Raw genomic sequence first — 16,247 nt, forward strand, 5'->3', positions numbered from 1 at the left:
TCTGCATATTAATTAAAAAAATTTATAAAAACTTTTTAATTGAATTTATAAACGCATTCATCAGGGCAAATATCATGATATTCCCCTACCTTAGGTATAATGTCCTTGCAGAATTTTTAATATAAAAGAAAACAGTAAAGATTTAAACATTAAGCATTAATACCCAAAGACAACTACAAATCTTTTGTCTCTAAATTGTTAAGCAGTTAATACTATTTGGTTACAATTATGTGTAAATTATTCTCATCAGCAAAAAACAATTACGCTGATCTCGTGCAGAAATAACATTTCCAGATTGCAAACTATACTTAAGATATTAACCGGATTGCAATAATGTGGTCATTGATTATATTTCAAATTATTTATTTAAAAAGTAATTTTATTTCATTTACTTTGGAAATCATTCGTCTTTTAATTAAAATATTTTAATAGGGCTATTCTGAAACAATTATACACAAATTCCACGCAGGTGTGTTATTATATATTTGTTGTAATTTTGCTGATTTTAATTTGTTCAAATTCTTCTGTAATTCGAAAAAGATTGCTCAATTAATTTCCGTTCATCGTAGATAGCTTTATTTGAAACAACTGAAAAAGGTGTAAAATGTTCACATAAAAAACTTGTGAGGGCATAGATTTTTTTTTTTATTTTATTCCTTATCGATCAACATTTTCGCATAATTCTCATGTATCAATTTACATTTGGGGTTAGAAATACAAATGAGAATATATGTCAGTTATCATATGTCAATTTACATTTCGAAATAAAGACATCACTATATGATTACTCCGACTCATCCTAAGACACACGGAAAAATCTGAATGACCGGACACCAGTACTGGTGGGAACTCAGGTTGAGTCCTAAGGACCATCGCCGGCTAAGGTACAACCCCTCCCATAGGAGGCACGTCTCGTCATCGGTAAGGGATAGCCAACCCGCACCATTTCTGTAACCACCAGGGCAGCGAGAACCAACCACCATTCCGGAGGCTTCTCATCCCTATATCTGAAGTACTCTCGGGATCGGATCGAAATAAAGATATAGGAAATTTAAAGAATATTGAAATTCTTGCATTAAGAATGAAAATGCTTTAATAATCAGATCTCGTTTTTTAAAAATGACGAAATATAATCCTTTATTTTAATGCCCTGAGAACCAAATCATTTTTCTACGTCATCGTTATCATCATAATTGGATCGACGACCAGAAATAGATTCTGGCCTTCTCGATGAATTTATTTCATTATGTTCTTCTTCTTCGTCCATGATTTCATAATGTCCATTCCATTATTTTTGTTCTCAGAGACACCTCTCCAGTTAATTGATCCAAATTTATGAAAATCGCTATTAACATAGTCAATTGTAGACCGGAAGCTTTCTCACTGGTTTGGCTAGAAATGTCTTTTTGCCATGCCAGCTGGCATATCCAATTTAGTGCCAAACTATTTCATACTTTGTAATTTTATAAACTTTAAAAATATTTGTATAGCTCATCTTCGCCGCACCCTACCCAGTTTAATTCCACTGTAGCGGATTGAATTGAGTGAAGATAGAACCTGGGACCTTGTGGTTCGCAGCCGAGTAACAAGCCCACAAGACAAAAGCAATTTCCCGTGTTTCGTAGCTGTTAACTGGCTTATAAGCTTTCACCACACTACCATAAACTCCAATCAAAATTATTCTTCCAAAAAACGCCAAATGACCTTCAAATCTCTGGTTCACGATTCAGGTTTTTGAAACATAATCACATCGGACCCGACGAAGGCTTTATATTCTTCTACGTCATTTTGAAAAATCCTTTAGGTGTTTTTCCAGAAACTTATCAGTAGATAAATTATTATAATCCACTTACCTACATGGAAATATGTCATGAAGAGGAATATTAGAAACGTCAATGAAATTCCGAATATAAATTTTTTGCTCTAGAAAAAGTAATTATACGCATAAATATTAACCTAATACAATAACTTGTTTATTGCTCGAAATAGATATATATAATTGTTATAAGTTGAATTTCCCTGAAAAATTAAACTACGTCATAAGGAAATATGACATGAAGAGGAATATTATAAACAATAGCATTCCTTTTGTTAACCCTTTCCACTAGGAAAACTGATTCTATGCATAATTATTCACCTAATTCAAGGACTTGTTTATCGTTCCGAAAAATAGAATTATATAATTGTTATAAGTTTAATTTCCCCGAAAAATTAAACTACAACTTCTTACCACTTTATAGGTATTTTTATCAATCAAAATTAAAACAAAAATAAATAAAACTTCAGAATAATGTCCATTCTTGAATGGTGCCTGAGAGGAGCCATCCGAATACAAAGGGTTATTTCTACAAGATACAGATCAAAAAAGTACAACATTTCTTCTAAAGCATGCCATCAACTTACTTAATCAAATCTATTTCCTACGAAAGTTTCTAAGAAACAGAATGCCATCGATAAAATTATAATAACATCATGATTCAATTTGCTAGACTACATAGATGTATTTCTAATTTAAAAACATTATCATACATTATCAAACGTAATTTTTCTAAATTTTAACCAACGCCCTTCTAAGTAATAGACATTGAGGTCAAGACAGGATCAACTGTCGAAAGCTGAAACTTTCCCGATTAATCACTAACTTCTGGTCACTAAATTGATAAAAATATTTTCAAGCTTGCAATTATAAAAAAATTTGTAATATTTAAAAAAAATTATGACGATGAACTGTGTCCTCTGCCTAATAAATTGGAATAGAGAATTTCTCATAAGTATATAATTTTAAATTAAATTTAGTTTATCCTCTATTTTCCCTTTATTTTTTTAACTAATATAGACTTTTGTTTGTCAGTACAAAGCAGAGCAATCTATTATTTATTTAAATCCAAGACATTTCTTCAATCTGGCATCAAGATTTAAAAATCGGGACAGTTCTAATAAGTCCGATCGCTGTAAACAAACGTTCATTCAGTTGCCATTTCAAAAAAAAAAAAAAAATTGAAAATATAAATATTCACTTAGGACTTTCTTCGTTCGATTTCTTCAACATTTTTAAAGTAAAAATAGTTAAGAAGATTAATCTTGTTGTAATACTGCCCCGAAATTCGATAAATAACTAGATTTTATTTTCTGTTATTATTATTGCTGATTAATATGATAGATGATATGTTAAAAATTTCTTCGCCAATACCAGCATACAGCAAAGTGTAAGAAATCTATATCGATCGACTGAAACCATTATCGATATATTGTATTTTGTACAATATATACTATATATTATATAATGCAATATATTGTATAATAGAATATATTGTATTTTGTACAATATATACCAATCACATAAAACATTTCAAAACCAGAGTTTGCTAACAAGTGCAAATGCTTTCCAACAAAAAAGTTTCTGGAAATTTGAGAAACTACATTTCGATATAATAGGGATGATCTCATTTTGTTATTTATTTTCCAAATTTTGTATCGCAACAAACAGAAATACGGATTAAAAAACTTTTTCTTGCCAAATTAGGGTCACAAATGCAAAAAAGTTTCAGATCTCGTTCTCTCTTTCACGTAAACATTTGAACAGTAATAACCTCTGTGAAAAACAGTCTTCACGTTTTACTTTACATCCTCACCAAGAGATGGCACTTCCAGCAATACATAAAAAAAGCCGCTGCTTTGAAATTCCTCCAGCAGGGGAGAGGCATTTTGGGTGCAAGTCATCACATGTTACATCATCGGCTATCTCGAGTTACAAAGCGTAGATCTGTGGAACGCATATTTTCTATCGTATTTCTTTTTTTTTTTTTTTTTTTTTTTCACACACTCGGTATTTCCTTTCTCTTCTTTTTCTCTCTGTTTGATGGGAAAACTGCACATAAAACATTTCTGGCTTGCAAACATTCACTTGTTTTTATGCGCTGCTTCAAATACGTCTTTTTTTTTTTTTTTTTTTTTTTTGCTTCATTTATTTCCCGTCTCTATTGTTTGGATTCCAGAACCGTTTAATCTATAAAACTTTACGACTATGAAACCGAGAGAAAATGAAAAGGCAGGAATGCTTGTGATAAAGTTCTTTAGCTTCCTTATAAATCAATATATCTCATGATAATTATGTTATTGTTACGCTAAAAAACCAATGAATTTTTTTAATTACAACCAGCCGCCTTCGGCTACCAATTGTTTGTCTATCTTTTTATTAGTATTAATTAAATCATGTCATCCAATTTCGATTAATTATATTTTATCACACAGTAGAAGGAAATATTATTTATTTATTTACTCAATAAAGAATTCTGGTTGGTAAGTTTTACTTGCCAAGTTATAAAATAAATTAATGAATAAAATTGGGGAAATCAGTCCTACTGTTCAGGCTGGGAGTCCTGTCTAAGTTTTATTTTGGGATATCCCTAGAAAATTAAGATTGATAAGGAGTATGCGAACATTAATGACTTATATGGGGGTCATGAATTTCCATGACTGAAAATCTGACGAATTTAGTACAGTGGTTGTTGCTTTGATATGGTCAATTATTTTAAATATGTTGTTTAATAAGATGTGTGAAAGAAAAACAATATAAAAGGCCTACATGAATATATTGTCTTTACAAGAAGGGTGGCCCCTAGATTGTGGTCGTGAGACTTTCTACTTAAACCACATTGCGCAATGATACATTTCGGTATCACTTAAATTTTATCTTTTTTTGTTAATTTTAAGAAATCTCATTATTAGCAAAATAAAAACTATTCGATCATTGAATTGATGTAAATAAGTTTTAGCAACGAAATTGCTATAAAGAATTTTCAATTAAACGAAGAAACCTCTAAAACAGATTTTATTCCGCGTTTTTACGAGGTTTATGAAAAATAGTTGCTCTCGCAATTCATTTATATTGGGAGTGCGTTTATGATGAAATTAAGCGAACCAAAAAAGAACTATCGCATAAATTAAAATCGCACTTTCAGCTTTCAATCATATTTTAAGCCACAGCAAAATCATATATATTAAACAGCTTGTCTGACCAGTTTTTTTTTTTTTTAAATAAAGATTGTATATTTAAACATAGAAATTATAAATATAACTGAAGAAATGTCAAAATGCATAATTACACACGGTGGGTCGTCAGTTCCGGAACATAATCGCTCCAAGATGATGCTCTGTAAGCGAACTATTTGGTCATTGATTATACATTTACAATAAATTTCTATAAAGATTATGTTAATAATAAATTAAGTAAATAATAAACAAATAAAATAATAAATGTTAAATTAAAAAATAACAAATAAGGATATAAATATTAAATTATGTAATTTATTTCTGCTTTATTTATTTCTCATAAAATGTATGTATATGTGATGACAATAGCACACCCTCAAAGTCTTGCATTTTCCTTTCTTTTTCTTGTATTTTCCAAAAATTCATCCCACTGGGGTTGGGCACCTCTGATACAGAGATGAGAAGCTTCCAGTACTGTGACTGATTCTCGCTTCCGTTGATTCATTAAGACTGAAACAGTTATCTCTACTCCGACGACAGATTATACCTGATATGAGAGTTGAGTTCATGAGTCGCATAGGGGGAGCCACATAGCCGCATATAATAGGGGTCATAATGTTTTCACCGCAGGGACCGTTTTAATTTTTGTCAGATTCGGTCATTCAGATTGCACCAATCGCTATAGGCGGTTTTGTGGTTTCCGAAAATTATTTATATATTATTTTCCGTCCCATCTCGCTACTTAGTAGCTTGAGTAAAGTGTACGAATCTGTGCTTCTCAAACGCCTGAATCAATTTCTCAGCAACAAAAATATTCTAATTTCCGAACAATTCGGATTTCGTAAAAATCTGTCGACGAATCACCAGCTAATTCGTGTTACAGAATTGATCCACAGTGGCTTTGTGAAGTCCCAAACCACAGGTGCACTTTTTCTGGACGTAGCCAAGGCCTTTGATAAAATTTGGCACGAAGGGCTTTTATTCAAGTGCATGCGACTTGGATTTTCGGCGCAATTTGTCAAAATTTTACGCTCGTTACTACTTTCTCGTAATTTTCGGGTACGAGTTAATGATGTAATTTCTTCCCCCAGACCAATCCTAAGCGGTTGCGCGCAAGGAAGTTTACTCTCTCCAACTCTTTTTAACATTTATGTTAACGATCTACCTAGAGCTAGTAATTGTCACTTAGCAATTTTTGCAGACGATACCGCCATTCTTACACAGCATAGGGATCCAAACATAGTCATAGCAAACATTCAACAGTACATGACCATTTTGCAGTGCTGGCTCATCGGCTGGAAAATAAAAGTCAACCCAAGTAAATGCGCGTGCCTCCTGTTTACTAAAAAAGTGAATATGCCTGACTTAGCCCCTATCCAAATTTTCGGCCAACCCGTCCCCTTTGTAAATGAATACAAATACTTAGGGTTAATTTTAGACGCAAAATTAAGCTTTAATAGTCATATTAAAGCAGCCCTCACCAAAGCTACTAGAATGAGTGTTAAACTCAACAGCTTAATTTCTCCTAGGAGCAAGCTATCGATTAGGCTCAAGCTTCTGCTCTACAAAGCTATATTAAGACCAATTTTAATGTACGGCTCCCCAATTTGGGGGGCGACTTCCGCCACTAACATCAAGAGGTTGCAAGTTTTTCAAAATAGGCACCTGATGAAGATTGTTGACGCCCCCTGGTATATCAGGAGAAAGATCTTACATGACGATCTCAAAATTGAACCTGTTTCGGAATTTATTAGAAGAACATCAATAAATTTCTTCGAAAAACTGCCCCAGATTCGTAACAAGTTACTTAATCTACCTGCATACGACCCAGCAGTATCCAGCTCGAGGAAACGACCGAGAGCTGCGATAGACAATGTCTATGTCAACTTTCCCTCAGTCAAAAAAACTGAGAACTAATTAACTCTGTTACCAATCTGGTGGATTAAATTTATCAAAATTATTTGTTTAGGCCTCAAATAGCTACGATGAGCTACACGCGTGAAATTTCTTGAAATTTTTTTCCTTCAGAAAATTTATTCCTTAAAAAGTCCCAATAGTTATGGCACGTGCAACGTAATTCCACTAAAGTTCTATTTTACCCCATAAATAATATAAATATTATTTTTAAATTAATTAATTGTATCATAAATAATAATATGAATTAAATGCCAAATTTCATGACGTTAGAGCTTTATTGCGCTCGTCCAAACTAGTTCAATTAAATTTAACTTTTCCCTAAACTAACAAATTAAAGTAACTATTCCAAATTATGATGTGGAGGTGCTCGTGACCACTTTGTCACATCGCGGAACTCCGAAACATCACGACGTTGCCGTTGCCGTATATATTATTTATATAAAATGCAGATGTGATTTTTTTTTTCAAAATCCTCAAGGGAATATTCCCTTGAGGATTTTGAAAAAAAAATTCGCATCTGTATTTTATTTTGCGATCATAATATGAACAGTATCGTAATAAATGTTAAATATTATATGTACTTCCAAATTCAAGAAAGTCTCACTTATTTTCCCAAGTTAGAATGGAAGTAAGAGCGATTAAATTTCTATATTTCGAGTTATAAATAATTTTATTCACTGCTTACCTCTGAGAGAGTAAGAAATAATAATAATTTAAAAAACTGTTAATAAACATAAAAATGCTCAAAAGCATTCATTTTTATGGTTAACGTTAAGAACATTATTAGTTAAGACATATTTAACAAAAAACGTTTCTATCATAAAAAATTTTCATTTCCAAGAAATTGATACTAATTCTTTTTATTTAATCTCTAATAGCAACCAATACGCTTCTTTTTATTAGACAGAAAGTATCAACTTACCTCATAAAACGAGCACTCAAAAAAGCAGCTATCGAATTTTTAAACAAAAATACTCTAATATTTCGCATTCCAGCTTTCTTTCGTGGCTATAATTTAATTAAAGCCCTGGAGCTCTTTAAAAACAAAAAGATTTAAGTACATTCCAGCGAAACTAGAGCTTAACTCCGAAAAGATGAAACTCAATTTTTAAGATAAATCGTTCTAAAATCGAAGTGCCAAATAAAAGCCAGTTATTACTCCGTTAAAAATAAAACATGTTTGCAAGATGATAAATTAACGATAGTAGTTTGGCGCCACCAGTTGTTGTATAGAATGCGATGGGCGCAATTAAGAAAATTAGAAACTGTTGTTTTTTGTTGCATGGGGATTAACTGTTTTGTATTGCAGGAATGTCCTTCGGGAATGGTACGTGAGGAGACGTTCAAAGGAATCTACGCCCAGTATTTCCCAAAGGGTGCTGATACCAGCCAGTATGCTCATTACGTATTCAATACATTCGATCAAGATCACACGGGTGCCATCACATTCACCGTAAGTACTCTTCTTTCTCTTAGTTTCGAAAAATTGTTCAAGAGGGAAGAATAAGTTTCACGTCAAAAACAGAAAGATGTCCTTGGATGCTATTCAACGAAAATTACGAGAACGTCGCAATTCCAAACAAATGGAATAAATTATTAGACGGAAAAGTTGCAATGGAAATAATCTATTATAATAAAATTCACTACAGAATTTAAATATTCCATGATGCAGTTTATATTGCATGCATTTTTAATATAGAGAAAGTATGTTTGTAAGAGTAACCACTAGTGTGGGAAAAGGTAGGAATCGCATCTTAGTCATTCCATACATATGCGGACCGCCATGGCCTCGTAATAAAGTCTTCAGGCCGCCGGACGATCCTAGGTTCGAAACCCAATTCCATTGAAGATCAGCTGAGCATGTGAACCTGTTGAATTTTAAATTTGATATAGTAGGTTATACGACCTTCTGTTGATGTGGGGCTTTAGTTTAGTTTAGTTATATTAACATCCCGTTTTAAAGCAACACAAATGCTATTTTGGGACGGACCTAGTAATTTTGAACCTCTGTCAGATGACAAGGACGACACCTGAGTTGGCACTTATCTCTCCAAACTTCCACACCACACCAGTGGGAGGACTCTTGGCCTTTATGGATTTTAACGTGCACCAGACTCACTTACACGACGGTTCATTGGTGTAATCGGGTCTCTAACCTAAAACCCTCCGGTTCCGAAGCTGAGACTTTACCACCAGGCCACTGTGACCCTGTTGATGTGAGGTGGAAGTCGGGAAAAAGGGGTGCCAATTGAAGTGTCAGCGTCCTCTGATTGAGTTTCAAAATTACGAGGCCCGTCCCAAAATATTCCTCGAGCTGCTTTGAAAAGGGGCATAAATATAACTAAACTAAAATCGATTAAACATATAACGTAGTCCATGTATGATCTAACAGATGCATTTTTATTATCCATGTTATTTTGAATTATTGTCTTTAATAATATTACATCATTACAATGTTGCAATGTAACAGCAACTTGCTTCGCATCAAACCTTTTTGCAACTATTTGGAAAGATTTGCAGAGACATAATGATTCGAAGTAATCCGATTTAGAAAAGCGTGTGTCTCTTTTATGGCATAATTATATCATGAATGAGTTTCGGCACCCAAGTTGAGAGAGGGGTGACGTTAAGAATTTATTTACAATACAGTACGCTTCCGAGTATCCCGTTTGCGACTATCCGGCTTCCGTTTATCCGGCCTAGTTTTCTTTATCGTAATGAATTGATGGAGACAATGCTTTGCATTGGCAACATTGCCAAGGCATTGGAAGCGGCGCCTGCTACGATCTTCCTACGTGTTGTGTGCAAAATACAAGTAGTGACAGGGAAAAAGCAGCGTTCTGCTCATTGTTCGTTGTTTCGTCAGTATGCAACAGACCTCAATTGTTGCCGCTGTTCCTGATTATAACTTACCTTTTATCAAGTGAATTCTTACAGTATAGTATATAAACATATACAAACTACCAGTGTAAAGCATCCTATTTTAACTCGACACGTTACCGACAACTGCTTCAATGTTTCACCGTGCCAGGACCGTGTTCACTTTTTATGTGGCTTGAGATACCTAGCACTCAATAAGAAGTGAGAGCCGGCGTCCTGGCATAGGGGTAGCGCATCTTCCCCGTGATCTGGGCGTCCCGGGTTCGAGTCCCGGTTTGGGAGTGGTTGTTCTGCCTATTCTATTTGTGAGATGAGTGAATGTGCCCTCCTGCAAAAAGGGGTTGTGCAAGCGAATGAGTGATGCGTGAGTAGTCAAGTCGTACTCTTGGCCCAAGTTGGCTCTACGATAAAAACAAGAGGCGCTCCCCTGTAGGCTTAAATCGGCTGTCTTTGAACAGCGGGCTTGTCCGTGGCAAGTCCCGTAAGAAACAACAACAGAAGTGAGAAAATACGCATTGCAACAGTGAGTTTTGGTATAAAAACTTTGTCTTCTGGTATTGGTGGGGAAAGAAATGAGTAAACTCCGGCTTATCCAGGGTTGTTGTTGTTTTTTTCGCCATGTCCTTTCACCACATTAGACCGGATACTCGGGAGTATACTGTAATTGCCGCTCAAAAAACGCTGCACAGACTTTGTCCTCGTCGTCTGACTACGAATAAGAGGAATTTTTGCAACCCTTGTATGGTCTCAAATAGACATGATAATTCAATAGATCAGTCAATCAGTCTTTCCATTTTTAGATTTCTCGTATACGAAGTGTACACGTTTTTGGCATTACTGTGTTACAAACTTTTCTATTACTACTACAACAAATGCATTAGTTCAAAACATAGACAAATTTTGACAAAAAAATCATCAACGGCAACTTCACATGCTCATAAAATTTTATTTATTAAAATAATTTTTATCTTGTGGTCTGTTACATTTTATGTCCCTTGGTGTATATATAGGAGAAATAAAAATTAAATATTTTCATTATTTTTTAACTTAGTCTGTTTTTCCTAGCATTGACAGTAGTGCTAAATTCTCATTAAATAAGCAGGGTTTTTTATTTATTTTTTCAAAAACTAAAGGCACTAACTTTTTTTTTCTAATAGGGACCTTTTAAGTCTGTTTCATCTATTTGGTACAATAAAGAAATGTTTATGTATCATTTTTCAAAAATTCATCTCCGAAACTAGTCGTATACCTTTATTTGAGAGTAGGCAAGATGTTTAGAAGAGACTACGCTGATGAGATTACGCAAAAGAGGTTGAGGAAGAGGCGGAGTCAAAATAGCTAGGATTAAACCTGATCAGCTTAACTTTCTCCCATTCTTTGCAAACGGGATGTTTTGTCTATGAAAAACGAGACATTCACCAGACCTTTATTCAGCCTTTGGAGGAATCTGTGAATTTTTTTTCTTGTTGTTTGAATGCCATCATAGTAAAAAAATATATATATATTAAACAAGTATTATTTCTAAAATAAAATGTTTACTTTTTATTGATGTAATGTTTAGTTTCATACAACTTTCAGCAGATAAATGATTAAAAAAATCATTCGAAAATCATGAATTTCTTTTAGAATAGATCAATAAATTCTGGAGTTAAATATTCTTTCTTAAAGAGTACTTGCTTCATTGAAGAGTTTATATTCTTTAAATTTATGTTTGTAGAAGATATATCAAAGCTACATACAGAAGATATACAAAGCTGTTTTCAGAAAAGCATGCATTAGAACAGATATTAAATCTTGAAATTTTAAATCTTGATATCCTTGTAATTCCTACTCTGTTCAAATAGTCGCTCATCACACAGATAAGATTTTCACAGTGTACTTTAACCCTTATAGTGGCAAGATTGCTTTTTTGAAGAAAAGCAAAAAAAAAATGTATATAGATATGTATATATAAAAATGTGTAAGAACAAACATTTAGGCATGTGTATTTTATAATAATATAAATAAACGTCTAAAAATGTCATGTGTTTAATAAAATTAAGTTAAAAATTATTTTATAGTGGTAGTATATTTTTATAAAGTTGTATGTATGGTATACTATACAAAATGAACATAAAGGTTAATGATGCTTCTATGTCCTACACGTGAATTGAAATGATACTCGATGTTGCAACCCATCTGCTGAACACAGATTATTAAGTTCCGCAACAAAGTTTATTCAGAAGAAAACGTAGATAATTAAGTTCCACAAAGCTCCTCAATCAGTCCGATTCATAATTAATTTATTTTCTATGTAATTTTTCTTCGGTTGAATTTTTAAGCATTTGCGAATAATAAATACACAATTTTATCTTGGAATTTGTCTGAAAAATATTTCTTCAGCTGCCATTATTGCATCCAAATAGCTTATAAACATCAAGAAACTATAGATCAATGCATACAGATTGAACCTTTTTATTCAGATGGGCAATACTAGATAATAATAAAACACAACTTCAAAATTATATTATTCTCTTCAGCAAAGAATCTAAAAATTGTGCAGTTGTTTCTTATATAGAACAGAAAAAGCAATTAGAATTGAAGGGTAAAAAAATCGGAGTTGGATTCAAATGACTGATATTTTTTACTAAACGAGACTCTTTTGACATGAATATTATATTTAGTATCTGTTTCATGTCGTAACAAAAGAAAGTGATATCAACGACCTATTCTAAGAGGAAGCAGCTGCATGTGCTGTTCGTAAAAAAGCAGCTGTATCAGCCAAACTTGATTTCGACTGCTTTCAGTATTTCATTATCCAGCATCTCTTATACTCCCATATAATTTTTAAACAATATTTTTAAAAAATTACAGAAGTTCGAAGCTATTTAAAAATTTTGTTTGACGTTAGTAAGTCACGAATCTGTTAGATACCCAATATTGCATCATCTTTCACTTGATTTCTAGTAGACGTTTTTGAGTTACAAATCATCTTTCACTTGATTTCTAGCTAACATTTTTGAAAAATTGTAAATCATCTTTCACTTGATTTCTAGAAAACATTTTTGAAGTATATCTAAGATCCGTTTATCAGAGAAAACGTTTCATCACTCTTCCTAACCATTATTTACCCATCATAATTTTACTACACTATTGTCTTCACGCAACAGCCAATTTTCACAAGCCATAACGCACTACTTAAAACTCGATCATCCAACAATGCGCTAATATTTCATCAACATTTAAAACTAAAACAGTTTCAACTAATACATTCGATATGCATTTCTAGAATATTGTTTTTACTTGTAACTTTTCCTTCATGCCATTGCAACTTTTTTTCTCATGTCATATATATTTCTAGAATATTGCTTTTATTTGTAACTTTTCCTTCATGCCATTGCAACTTTTTTTCTCATGTCATATATATTTCTAGAATATTGCTTTTATTTGTAACTTTTCCTTCATGCCATTGCAACTTTTTTTCTCATGTCATATATATTTCTAGAATATTGCTTTTATTAGTAACTTTTCCTTCATGCCATTGTAACTTTTTTCTCGTGCCATATATATTTCTAGAATATTGCTTTTATTTGTAACTTTTCCTTCATGCCATTGTAACTTTTTTCTCGTGCCATATATATTTCTAGAATATTGCTTTTATTTGTATCTTTTCCTTCGTGCCATTGTAACTTTTTTTCTCACGTCATATGTATTTCTAGAGTATTGCTTTTATTTGTAACTTTTCTTGCATACCATATGTATTTCTAGACTATTGTTTTTACTGATAACATATCTTTCATGTTATTGCATATCATGGTCAAGGTTATTGCTTGGAGAATGGAACATTTTTCCTAAAATGATTACAAATTTTATTTTTCAATGAATGTGTTTTTTAATTAGTTATCTTTTATATCATCCAGTTATTAAGAAATTCCCTACTTTCAGGACTTTGTGATCGGATTATCGGTATTAGCTCGGGGATCGTTGCAAGAAAAACTCCGATGGGTTTTCAGTTTATATGATATCAATGGAGACGGATACATCACAAAAGACGAGATGAGTAGAATCGTCACGTCGATTTACGATATGATGGGGAAAAGCATGGATCCTCCCTTAGAAGAATCAACAACCAGGGACCATGTTGAAAGAGTGTTTCAGGTACTAATACAGCCAAAAAATGATTTATAATGCATGTCATGATATATCTTATTCTAATTTAATTTCCTAATGTTTATCTTAATTTAGAACATATTAACTTTATTCTAAAATGGTCTCTTTATTTTCTGATCCCATCCCACCCTTTTTTATTTATTTGATTAATCCTATGCGATCTCTGTGAAACTGATTTAATCAGCAAGTTCCCACGCTCCGAGTGAAGGGATAAAAATAAATCATTCTAAGCAAATTCTTTTAAAAGATACCTATATTTCCCTTACCTAAATCGACACGTGTCAAAGAAATCCCTATCAAAATCTCATAGCATAAAATCACTAGGGACAATATTTCGCGCTCTTTTGCATTTGTGTCGCGATGTGAACGGAAGTTAGTTTCATCATCGCTTCTTTCTTTTATATAATTTATGCTTCCCGGGATGTAATAAATTGGAAGCTTTAAAATTTGAAAGTGTCTTCTCTCTTCGGCTACGAAACTGCTTAAAAATATGTATTTTACATGCATATGTAATCACACTTTTGAAAAACATAACAAAAAAATAGTATTATAGCTCATAACAATATTCGACTGAACAAAAAGGGTGTATAAATGTAAACTTCTTAAAATGGGCTTAAATTTGTCTCTATCTAATGTGTCGACTCCCTATTTAGATATTGTATCTTAATCATTAAGATTTTTGTAAAAGCTTTCAGGAGTTATACCTCTTTAAAGTATAAGTCTATTCCTATGAATTTATACTTTACAGTAAATACGAGTTGGGGTGACTTTTTATTTAATTTTAAATATTTTTTTTAAAAAATGTTTATTTAATTATTCCTGGATTTCTTAAAGAATTTATACATGAAAAAATTTGGAAGATTGTATAATAGGAAGATTAATATGATCGAGTTTTTAAAGTGCATGTATTTATGATGCATTCCTTGAATTTATACTTTTTAAAAAATAACAAAAATGTCATTTTTTTATCTTTCTCACAGAAACTGGATGTGAACAGAGATGGAGTAGTGACAATGGAAGAATTCATGGATTCTTGCACCAAAGTAAGGCGCACTTATGCTTCGTAGAGTTTGTCTTTTATCGGAAAAAAAATTTCTTGTGTTAAGCTGATTATCACTATAGAAAATTTAGTTTCCATTCGATGAAATTTATTTTCTAAAGAAATTTTTTCAAATTTTATTTTTTAATGCAAGACCATGTTCTATAATCCTTATCCCCCCCCCTTCATGTTTATTTGGCGTAAAGAAATTTTGTGAGCTTGGAGCTTTAGAACATTTTGCACAAAATTTTATTGGCAATGCAGTATAAACAAGAACCCTTTGAATATATTACTGCAAATATCTGCTTTTATGGCAAAAACCTTTTTTTTTTTTTTTTTTTTTTTTTTACTTTTTCATATGCAAAGCATAAGAAAGTATTGTAATCGTACAAAACTTAAACTCAAGATTTTGACGAATCTCCATATTTCAGATCTCCATGAATTCTAAAAACAAATTTTTGACATTAAGAACACGTTTTAAACACGATGCTCAAAAGCGTTTTGAGCTAGAGTGATGTCTGGACTAGTTATGGATTTCTGTCAAATTTTAAACGAAATCCCTTGAGAGGAAATCCATCTGACTTGTTGTTCAAGCTCAAATGAAACTCGATGACGACAAAATGTAAAAGTCTAGATAGCTAAAATTTGGTACATAGGTTTAGCAACTGAAAGCTAAATCATTATCAAATGAACCATATCTGTCAAAGGGTTGTCCGTCTGTTGGTGTGTACTTTCAAATGCATGTAAACACAATAACTCAGAAACGCGCCGGCGTCCTGGCATAGGGGTAGCGCGTCTTCCCCGTGATCTGGGCGTCCCGGGTTCGAGTCCCGGTTTGGGCATGGTTGTTCTTCTGTTGTTCTATCTGTGAGATGTGTGAATGTGCCCTCCTGTAAAAAGGGGTTGTGCAAGCGAATGAATGATGCGTGAGTGGCAAAGTCGTACTCTTGGCCCTAGTTGGCGCTGCTATAAAAAAAATTAAGAGACGTTCCCCTCAGGCCTAAATCGCTGTCTTCGTAACAGCGGGCTTGTCAGTGGCAAGTGCCATAAGAAACAAACAAACAACTCAAAAACGCACTAATATAAAAGAATGAAATATTGTAATTACAACTATAGCTCCATACCAAATTTTAGTTTCTGTCGAAGAAAAAAAAGGCATCCAAAATACATATTCACGATAAATTCGGTAATAGCACTAGATTCACATCAAATATCTATATTTTGTAACTATTGTTCGCCATTGCCCTATAAGGCATTTGCACTTTTCCCC

At 32.8% G+C, this 16,247-nt stretch overlaps 1 protein-coding gene across 5 annotated transcripts in view; it reads left to right on the forward strand.

The window, feature by feature from the left end:
- LOC129960246 (Kv channel-interacting protein 1-like) overlaps nucleotides 1-16,247 on the forward strand; it is a 294,480-nt gene that overhangs the window by 267,371 nt on the left and 10,862 nt on the right. For all 5 annotated transcript variants that reach the window (XM_056073513.1, XM_056073514.1, XM_056073515.1 and 2 more), the window contains 3 exons: nucleotides 8,219-8,362; nucleotides 13,714-13,926; nucleotides 14,919-14,981. In XM_056073513.1, the coding sequence (XP_055929488.1) occupies nucleotides 8,219-8,362; nucleotides 13,714-13,926; nucleotides 14,919-14,981 (420 nt within the window). The remainder of the gene's footprint in view (nucleotides 1-8,218; nucleotides 8,363-13,713; nucleotides 13,927-14,918; nucleotides 14,982-16,247) is intronic.

This window comes from Argiope bruennichi, chromosome X2 (assembly GCF_947563725.1).
Source record: "Argiope bruennichi chromosome X2, qqArgBrue1.1, whole genome shotgun sequence".
NCBI lineage: Eukaryota > Metazoa > Arthropoda > Arachnida > Araneae > Araneidae > Argiope > Argiope bruennichi.